Source organism: Diospyros lotus, chromosome 3 (assembly GCF_014633365.1).
Source record: "Diospyros lotus cultivar Yz01 chromosome 3, ASM1463336v1, whole genome shotgun sequence".
Lineage (NCBI taxonomy): Eukaryota > Viridiplantae > Streptophyta > Magnoliopsida > Ericales > Ebenaceae > Diospyros > Diospyros lotus.
This window is the reverse complement of record NC_068340.1, coordinates 29,156,974-29,167,799: the sequence shown is the minus strand read 5'-3', so window position 1 is coordinate 29,167,799 and position 10,826 is coordinate 29,156,974. Positions and strand designations below refer to the sequence as shown.

General features: G+C 35.8%; 1 protein-coding gene across 2 annotated transcripts; it reads left to right on the top strand.

The window, feature by feature from the left end:
- The first annotated feature begins 2,716 nt into the window (after positions 1–2,716).
- On the top strand, positions 2,717–10,410 carry LOC127797022 (kinesin-like protein KIN-5D). Of its 2 annotated transcripts, none has more exons than XM_052329476.1 (23): positions 2,717–2,963; positions 3,252–3,461; positions 3,591–3,720; positions 3,997–4,152; positions 4,232–4,708; positions 4,888–4,985; positions 5,060–5,216; positions 5,364–5,433; positions 5,552–5,628; positions 5,728–5,781; positions 5,871–5,951; positions 6,059–6,170; positions 6,370–6,456; positions 6,544–6,719; positions 6,810–6,971; positions 7,055–7,162; positions 7,258–7,416; positions 7,506–7,589; positions 8,617–8,822; positions 9,252–9,353; positions 9,453–9,562; positions 9,669–9,820; positions 10,069–10,410. In XM_052329476.1, exons 2-23 carry the CDS (start codon positions 3,286–3,288, stop codon positions 10,258–10,260), a joined length of 3,126 nt encoding a protein of 1,041 aa, XP_052185436.1. In that variant the 5' UTR covers positions 2,717–2,963; positions 3,252–3,285; the 3' UTR covers positions 10,261–10,410. The 2 variants fall into 2 exon arrangements, with proteins under 2 accessions (XP_052185436.1, XP_052185435.1); XM_052329475.1 differs by having other exon boundaries at positions 2,717–2,958; positions 10,069–10,409.
- Positions 10,411–10,826: the final 416 nt, after the last annotated feature.

Genomic DNA, 10,826 nt, shown 5'->3' with positions numbered 1-10,826 from the left:
TCTCGATCGGTTGAAATCAAACGTCGACAATATGCATTATAAAAAATATTATTTTCTATTAAAAATATTTTTTAAAAATATTTTAGATTAATTTATATAATATTTTTATATCATATGTATCTCAACAAGTATTTTAAGAATTAGGTGCATTGTGCTTGGGTTTGAACTCAAGACCTCCTATTTGTTCAAGCCTTCTCTTGTCAATTGATCTACAAACCCTCTTAGGTATTTGAGTACATATATTAATTTTAAGTTATATTAAGTTTTCTTGTTATAATGGTCAGATTTTTGACCGTTGGAAAAGTGTCCAAAATAATTATAAATACCCTCCAAACTTATTTTTTGAGCATTCAAGTGTTTCTATTACATATCCAAAGCATCTGAAAGCTCTCAAACGCTCTCAAGCAAAGCATCCAAACAATCCGAGACTCTCAAAGTATTATTGTACATCCACTGAAGAGCCACAAGGCAAGAAGAGAAAAGTTCTTTAAGTCTTTTACAACAAATCCAAACTTCTCCATTTGAGGTTACAAATTTATTTATTTATTTAAATATTATTGCCTCGTATAATTTATTCTTAATTGTTTATTTGTGTCCAAGTGCAGACAAATTATTTGTAACATTTAAATTACTATTGTAAATTGTATTGGTTTTCTAGAACCATTAAAATTTAGGTGAATCTAGTTTCCAAGGTAAATTAGGAAGAAAACCTTGATATAGTAGTTGTCTAGAACCCATTATAATCTAGATATGTATCTAGTTTTCAAGGTGAGTTAGTGTGGAAATCGTGGAATCTCAAGGGTGGACTAGGTGTATGTGAAGATACCGAACCACTATAAATTATCTTGTGTTTCATTGTATTTATTTTTAATCTCAAATATAATTTATTATATTTATCAAATATATATATATTTTATAAAATCATTAATAAAAAATATTTATTAAAATTATTTTTTTTTTTAAACTCAATTCACCTTCTTCTTGAGTGGCCATACCCTAAGGGACCAACATGCTCTACTACCACATGGAAGAAAAGAACATCGAAAATAAATGAGTTTACAAGATCAAAAGTGATGACAATAACCAAGTGGAGAGATATCGTGCAGGACTGGTGGTAAAATGATATGCTCAGAAAAAAGATATTGATTTCAATGAAATATTTTCTCTAGTGGTACGACTTACAACAATCAGAGTAATTCTATTGATGTGTGCTATATTTGATCTACATCTATAACAACTAGATGTGAAAACTGCATTTTATCATGAAGAGCTTGAAGGAGGAATTTACATGCTTCAACCAGAAGGTTTTGAAAAAAAAAAGAAAAAAGAACTTGATTTGCAGGTTGAACAAATCTCTATATGGTCTTAAACAGACGCCGAGATGTTGTTATAAAAGATTTGATTCTTATATCATAAGCCTTAAGTACAACAAACTCAATTCAGATCCTTGTGCTTATTTCAAGAGGTTTGGTGATGAAGATTTTGTCGTTCTTCTGTTACATGTAGACAACATGTTGGTTGTAAGCCTCAACAAAGATCGAGTCCAAGAGTTAAAGGCACAATTGGTTAGGGAATTTGATATAAAGGACTTGTGATCAATAAACAAGATTCTAGGGATGCAAATTCATCGAGATAGAAAATAGCAAGAAGATTTGGCTTTCTTAAAAAAACTACTTAAGGAAAATTTTACGACGCTTCAACATGCAAGATCGTAAGCTAATTTTTACTTACTTCCTGCTAATTTTAAGTTATCCTCAAATATGTGTTTGATAGGAATTAATTGTATATATATTTTTCATCTTAATCTTGTGTTATTTTGTCTACATAAAATGTGTATTTATATAAATTTTATATTATTTTAATCTTTTTTTTATAGTAACCAGCAAAGGATATGTGCCTTGATTCAACAAAACCGATATGTGCCTAGATTCAACAAAGCTTATAAAGGTTTCAAAGCATTAAAACCCTATCGCGCAATGGGGTTTTAGACATTAAAACCCCTATGGGTTCTACAAGACCAAATTTGAATTTGAACCCAAAGTGGATTTAGACAGAACTCTAATGTTGAAACGCTCTGATTGACGAGGTTTGTTGAGAGGGGTCTCACTCTCCCCAAATCGCTTTGATTTGTGTGTTTCAGAATGAAAAGTTTCAGATCAAGGTTCTGGAGCTTCACTAGTGGTAGTTGACAATCAGGATTGGTTATCACTGTTTTTTTTATTTATTTTAATTCTTTGTTAAAATTAGAAATTATTTTCTATTATAAAATTAAAATTATCATTTCATCAACATACTAGTAGAAGGGTATTTTCTTTTATTTTCAAAATGTGAGGGATATAATCCTTACAATTACTCCAAATCTCAATGATATGAAAATTTAAATTACACGATATCACTATTATCATAAAATAATATATTTTTTAAAAAAGTTGACTATTTACTGTATATTACTAAATTTAAATAGATTTGAATTGGCCAACTCTATTCTCCAGATGTAATTATTTTGGTTAGGTAACTTAGGTTGAATGATATTTCGTTCGTTTTGTTTATTCTGGATAGGCAGGGCGTCCAGCTAGGCAACGGTCGAAAATTTGACAGAAACGAGTCAGTAACTCCGTCAATGGCAACCGTCAAAGTTAACCCCAAGTTTTCAAACGCTCCCCTAACGGCATAAGAGTCAAAAATCTTTTTCTGTTCTGGAGCCTCATGTCATGTCCTCTTCGCCGGTCGAGCTTCCTTTCTAGCTATTTTTTATTCATTTAACCCTAAAATACTCTCAAATCACCATTGTATCGAAGCTCTCTGTCTCTCTTCTCTCTCTCAAAGAAATCTCTCCCTCTGAAGCTGTTTCTCTTTCCCTCTCCCCCAAGGCGATCGGCATTGTTCGGGGACTCGTTCCTGCAAGTCTTGTTCGGCATTTCGTATCTCCATTTACAGAGGCCAGCGATTCGATACACGGTTAAGTAATTCTCGTCTATGTTTCTTCTGTTTGCTCGTAGATTCCGAGCTTCGATTTGGTCACTTTCGTTCCAACTCTCGTTTGCCTTCGTTTTCTTTGCAATACATTTCAAATAGTTTCAACATTTGGATCGCATTCTCGTCTGCATTTCGTTTTTCTTCAACGCCTGATCGGTTTTTATCTCTCTCCGGTTCGATAGTGGTGATGCTGGTGCTGAACTAGGGTTTGTAGATGATGTCTAGAGATTACATTTGAGTTGACTCGGTGAGTTTCATCGGTGTTTTTGTTTCAGACAAGAAGTTTGAGACTCGCGGAGAAATTGCGGAATGGAGTCTTCACAGTCACAGCATCCGAGGAGAGGAGGTCTAGTTTCTGTATCGCCGTCACAGTCCCCCCGGTCGAGCGAGAAGGCGTGCAGGGATCTGCGATCGGCCGATGGAAATTCGAGCTTCAGGCTAAATAAGGACAGAGGTGTCAATATTCAGGTTATTGTTCGATGCAGGTGAGGTTCCATATATTAATACAGCTTTGGGCGGGCAATATTTGATAAAAATTATTTTGAGTTTGAGTTATGAGTCAATTGAGTACGATTTCCTGTCAATGACGGATTGGCGTTGGGTTTGCAATGTAGGCCACTGAGTGAGGATGAGCAGAGACTACGTACACAGTCGGTAATTTCTTGTAATGAGAACAGAAAAGAAGTGTCTGCAGTTCAGAACATAGCTAATAAGCAGATTGATCGGAATTTCTTGTTTGACAAGGTTGGTTTGTTTTTACTTTTTCTCCTTTTTTCCGGGATTCCTCAAACAATGTGCTTGGTTGCTGGGAAAATTGAAGAAAAACAACTTTTAGAACCTTACAGTTGAAAACTCAAGCCATTATGTGATTCAGAAATTGTATCAATCTTCCGATTTTCTCAGCAATTGACTTTTTTTTTTTAAGTTCTTGAAACAATATTGGTCCTCTCTCTTCTCTCTCTCTGGGTTCATCTGTTCTGTTCTGACGTCTGTTAGTTGTATTTATTGCTGGTTTCATAGGTTTTTGGTCCAACCTCCCAACAAAGGGATTTATATCATCAGGCTGTATCTCCTATAGTATTTGAAGTTCTCGAGGGCTATAACTGCACTATTTTTGCCTACGGTCAGACAGGAACAGGGAAAACATACACGATGGAGGGAGGAGGAAGGAAAAAGGTCTGAGCATATGAATTATATTGTAATACTGGTTACATTTATTCATTTCTTCCAATTAATTGTCTTCTCTTTCCTGTAGAATGGCGAGTTCCCAACCGATGCAGGGGTTATTCCAAGGGCTGTTCAACAAATTTTTGACATATTAGAAGCTCAAAATGCTGAGTACAGCATGAAAGTTACATTTTTAGAATTGTACAATGAAGAAATAACAGACCTATTGGCCCCTGAAGAATCTTCTAAATATATAGATGACAAATCCAAGAAACCAATAGCCCTTATGGAGGATGGAAAAGGATCTGTTTTTGTTAGAGGACTGGAAGAGGAAATAGTAACCAGTGCTGATGAGATTTATAAAATCTTGGAGAAAGGTTCTGCTAAGAGGCGTACAGCCGAGACTCTTCTTAACAAACAAAGCAGTCGATCTCACTCAATATTTTCTATCACAATACATATAAAGGAACGTACTCCAGAGGGGGAGGAGATGATTAGATGTGGAAAGCTCAATCTTGTCGATCTTGCTGGTTCTGAGAATATTTCACGTTCCGGTGCAAGAGAGGTAACACATGATTAATAATTGTAACTTCTGGAGTTTGATACACATAGGATCAAACTAGTTATTTTTGCAAATCGGAACAATTTATTAATCCTATGTAAATTTTGCTTTATAGTCACTAATCCTATTTAGAACAAAACTAGCTTATCTAAATTTGACCTCATAGAAATTTATTCTTGCAGGGTAGAGCGAGGGAAGCCGGTGAGATTAATAAAAGTTTACTGACACTTGGTCGTGTGATTAATGCACTTGTTGAGCACTCTGGCCATGTGCCATATAGGTATTTTTCGTGTTTGGCTTTTCAAGTTAACCTGTAAAAAGGCAGACTGGTCAATAGATACTTTTGAATATCAGGGAGAGCAAACTAACAAGGTTGTTGAGGGATTCCCTGGGAGGGAAGACAAAGACATGCATAATTGCCACAATATCACCCTCAATCCATTGTTTGGAAGAGACACTCAGCACACTTGATTATGCACACCGTGCCAAAAATATCAAGAATAAACCAGAGGTGAGATTTGGCATTGCTAGAAACAATGTAAATGTTACAGTTACCCATTTTTTTATGCCATTTTTTTTCATCTCATCTTTTGAAGTTCAGGCTTCTTCTGCCTCTCCTGTGAAAGCATTACTCTAATTTTTTCACTTAATATTTCAGATTAATCAGAAGATGATGAAATCTGCACTTATAAAGGATCTGTATTGTGAAATTGACCGGCTCAAACAAGGTCTGTTCTGCATCCTCTGTGTGTGCTAGGGCATCTGAGTGTCAACTTAGTGTTCCCAGAATTATGTGTGTGTGTGTGTGTCAATTAAAGAGATTAAAATATTTTACTTCCAAACCAGAGGTATATGCTGCCAGAGAGAAGAATGGTGTTTATATACCAAGAGACCGTTATCTTCAGGATGAAGCAGAGAAGAAGGTTCCAATCTGGCCATTTTCGTTTAATGATGACTTTTACTTTTGAGAGCTTCTCAGTGAGTTTGTAATATCATTAACTTTCTCCCTTGTCTCTTTTCAGGCCATGACTGAAAATATAGAACGCATGGAACTTGATTTAGAAGCCAGAGACAAGGTAGAGAGTTCTAGATCTGAAATTATCTGCCCACATCTTTCTCCTTATTGCCATGGGCAGGCTTAACTAATTATCTTTTCTTTCTGTAGCGAGTGGTGGAACTGCAGGAACTTTATAATTCCCAGCAGCTATTGACTGCAGGATTAACTGATAAGCTTGAGAAAACTGAGGTATTGTAGTCTATTATAACATGATTGGCTGCTTTTTTCCCTTTACAACTATGTGCATTGACATCTTAATATTTGTAAAGTCTTATCCTTTGCTTCATTTACTTCAGAAAAAGCTCCAAGAAACTGAGAATACATTGGCTGATCTAGAAGAAAGATACAGACAAGCAAATGCAACAATTAAAGAAAAGGAATATCTGATATCCAATCTTCTCAAGTCTGGTGAGCAATGTGTCACCTGTACTTTATGCACATTTCTTGAGGCTATATCATTGAGAGTTTTTATCATGGATTTCAACTTTAATATCATTTAGTTGTTTCCATCTTGCTCTTGCATGGTTTCTTCTGTGGCCACATAATTTTTTTGTTATATGTTGGGTTTACATTTTTGTTCTGACAATTGACTCTTTTGAGTCTTCAGAGAAAGCACTTGTTGAGAAGGCACTTGAGCTTCGAGCAGAGCTAGAGAGTGCCGCATCTGATATCTCTAGCTTGTTCACAAAGATTGGTGTGTAGCCTATTCATTCAGAAATTGGATGCACAACTAATTTATTCTTGATTGCTGTTATTTATAAACCATGATTAATTTTCATAGAACGCAAGGACAAAATTGAAGACGGAAACAAGATTCTTATCCATAAGTTCCAGTCCCAATTAACTCAACAGCTTGAAAGTTTGCACAAGACACTGGCTGCTTCTGTCATACAACAAGAACAGCAGCTAAAAGAAATGGAGGAAGACATGCAATCATTTGTATCCACGAAATTGAAGGTGTGATATTTTTTGGATATAAAAAAGTTGTTCTATAGGCTTAACAGTAATGGTTCCATTGATAATTTCATCACTTTTGGCATGCCACAGGAGACAGAAGAACTTAGAGGTCGCCTAGCAAACCTGAAAACCACATATGGTTCTAGCATTGAATCATTGGATGACTTTGCTGGGAAACTTGATAGAACTTCTAGATCAACCTTTGAAAATCTGAAGTCAGAAGTTGTTAAACATTCTTCTGCTCTGGAGGGAGTATGTATTCCTGACAACCACTTCAAGAGATATGCAAAGTCTGTTTTTTTCACCTTTGTTTTGATCTTCATTCCTATATGCAGCTTTTCAACGGCATTGCTTCGGAGGCTGATGTGTTACTCAGCGATCTTCAAAATAGTCTTTTAATTCAGGAAGACAAATTAACTTCATATTCACAACAACAGCATGAGGTTGGAATTTGTTTAACCAAGTTCATTTGAAGGTTAAAAGAACTAAGCTGGAGCAAATTATTAAATTTCACTATCCCTTTTAATATTATTCTCAGGCACATCATAGAGCTGTGGAAACCACTCGATCAATGTCTCAAATTACTGTGAACTTCTTCAAGACTTTAGACATGCATACCACAAAATTGAGCAATATTGTGGCTGACGCACAAGCTGTCAACAACCAGAAATTATCTGAGCTAGAACAGAAGTTTGAGGTGATAAAGTGTACCATGTGGAACTTGTTTTTAGAACCAATACAAATTCTTCTTCTTATTGGTTTTGGTTTGTCATTTTTCATCAATAGGAGTGTGTTGCAAATGAAGAAAGGCAACTCTTAGAAAAGGTGGCAGAGCTGGTCGCAAGTTCAAATGCAAAGAAGAAAGAACTGGTATCTCTGACCTTTTCTTCTATCGAAGTTATACTATTTCAGTGATTGTTGTCTGTTGCCACCCACTCACAACTTCACCTAAGCCTAAATTATGTCCAAGCTTAAAACTTTGGCAGCCTGTGCAGGCTAAGATTGTGCAACGAAAGGTGTTTTTTAGTTGTCGTGAAGGGCAGAGATATGAAAGTTGTTTATAGCACTAGGCACTTCATTTTTCTACATTTTGATATTGTGTAACTACTTTAAGGAAACACTGCAAGTTGAGTAGAGACTAAATTCCAAACATACGGTTGTCTCAGCACACGGATGTATTGCTGTTGTTGTTAGGTCATGACTAATATCATCTCCCTCTTGTAGAATATGCGCTAGCTTTCATGGCATGCATTTTCACACATCACGAGGAGATTTGCCATGTTAATTATGAGTTGAAGATGTCTTCCTTTCGTTTTGCACATTACCATTGTAAAGGTGTGTTTACCGTATTTGCAGAAACGTGAGGGGGTGTTAATGTAATATACCCTTCTAGCTTTAGAATACGTCTGTCTGTACTAAGCATGGAAAAAGCAGAAAAAAGGATGTATTGTTGACCTATAACTGTTTCGAATAAATTTTCGAATTATAGAGCTACCCTCTGTTAAATTATTATAATTTACCAATAGGAGCTAAATTATTAAAGAAATATTTGCACAGAAGTATTTCAGCAAGGCAGAAAAGGATTATAATGGTAAATGGTGATGGTACTACTTTTGTTGAACTCTTCTGAAAAGCCATTTAACTATAAATAAAGGCTGCTAATAAAAAGAGTTGGGGCTTCTGTTTTTGAGTCAATCTGTTTAGGATTTTCCGTCAGTTTTTTATGACTTGCAAGCCTTTTCATGTAGGTAATATTGTATTCAAGCTTCTGCTTTTGTGCATTAATTTTACTGTTCTCTTTCAACAGGTTTTGCTCTTAAAAAATACCTGCCTCGGTTATGTTCATATATATATATATATAATATTGCTTCATTATGGTTGCTTTCATTTTACTCAGGTTCAAACAGCAGTCCACGGCCTTCGAGAAAGTGCAGCCAACAGAACCAGCAGATCAAAGCAAGAGATTTCGGCCATGCAAGATTCCAGTTCATCTATCAAATCTGAATGGAATAGTTTCATGGAAAAAACTGAGACCCACTATCTTGAGGATGCTGCTGCAGTTGAAAGCAGAAAGAAAGATCAGGCGGAGGTCCTCCAGTGCTGGTATATGCCATTTTCTGATGATAATTTTTTACTACATCCATTCTTGGATTTTCCTTCTATTCCAATCTTGGTATAATTATGTTGTCAAAATTCTTTGTTGAAGTTCCTTCAGAACTGGTACACAACCTTTCCAATTATAACTTATAGTGTCGGTATAATCTTGGTATGATTGTGTTTTCTATTTCTTCTTTTGTTGAAATTTCTCTCCTCTGATGGAAAATTTATAGATCAGTTGACAGGCTATGATTCTGTCTAATCTTGGTATGATTGTGTTTCCTTGTTCTTCTTTGGTTGAAATTCTGTCAGAACTGGTACATCCACTTCTGAAGATGACAATCTATTGACACGTCGTATTTTCCTTGTAGTCTAATCTCAGTATAGCTATTTTGTCTAATTCTTCCTTGGTTAAAATTGCCCAAAAACTTGCAGTTTGCAAAAGGCAAAGATGGGTGCACAACAGTGGAATAATGCTCGAGGTTCATTGCTCAGACAAGAGAAGAGTAATGCTGCTTCTCTCAATGACATAATGAGGTCAGTGATTCTAAAGAAGTAATATTTTAGTTTTTTGTTCAAAAGTTTTGGTTAATCTGCGTGGCTGCTAATTTTTATATATTATTTTCCCTGCCTTAGGGGAGGAATGGAGGCCAATCAAAACCTACGTGCTGAGTTTTCCTCTGCCATGTCATCCGCACTTGAAGATGCAGATCGAGCAAGCAAAGACGTTCTTTCATCTATCAATCGTAAGTATACCTTAGTTATGCACAACATTGATTTTTTTGGGTTAAATTTTGGGTTATGGTCGGTTGCAAATGGCAATTATTCATTCAACCAAAACCAAAATTGCAGATTCATTACAACTTGACCATGATGCCTGCGGGAATCTGGGCTCCATGATTGTTCCTTCTCGTGGAGAGTTGAGGGAATTGAAGGGCGGACACTATCACAGGATTGTGGAGATCACAGAGAATGCAGGAAAATGTCTTCAACACGACTATTTGGTAAGCATGCCACGGTGGCCTGGCTAAATCCCAAGTCAAATTTCTTCTTGCCATGTTTGTCTCGAAACAAAAATGAGGCAAGGAAAGTTGAAAAGAACCCCATCTAAAAAGTTCCCAAAATCCTCTCAGTGTTATCCTTGTGCTTGTTATCATATTTGCTCTTGATCATCATCATATATTTCATTTGAATTGTACTGTACTTGTTTGATAAAACTTGGATGATCAAATAGCCATCCTTGCATGAACAGGTGGATCAACCATCATGCTCAACACCGAAAAAGAGGTCATTCAATCTGCCAAGCACTGCATCCATTGAAGAACTCAAAACGCCCTCTTTTGAGGAGTTACTGAAGATGTTTTGGGATGGAAAAGCATCAAAGCAAGCAAATAGCGTTCACTCTATAAGAGATTCGAGGGTTCCTCTCACTACCATTAATTAGGACCAGAATACAACCCATATAGCAGTGGTAAGAAGAAGATTGTACAGAAACAGAATTGCTTGCTTATTTGGTTTTTATTGCTGGTATCAAATGGGTAAATTTCTAGCTAGTTAAGAGTTCGATATTCATTTGATCTAAGAAAAAAAAAAAGACCGAGAGCTCGATATTCATTTACTGTATGATAATTTTTTTTTTTTAATTTCAGAACTTGAGAAACTGTGAATTGGTTAAAAAAAAAAAAAGTATTTTCTAAACATTTATCTCTAAATACCATATAACCTAACAAAACTTAATGGGTTCTTTAATTGAGTTACACTTTTAACTGGATACAAATTTAAAGTCATTATGAACCCTTACAGGCATTTGAGAAGTTTTTTTAATCTACTTTGTGTTCCAACTCATGAGTTAAACCCCCTTCAGAAGTTAGCTCGTGGAGCAGATATCCCAGGACAATATCAAGAACAATCACATCACATTGTGTGCACGGTATAATTCCCCATTACCCTATCACCAAACTCCCATATCTAGAAAGGTCAGCGTTCCAACACTCAATTTGATACCCTTAA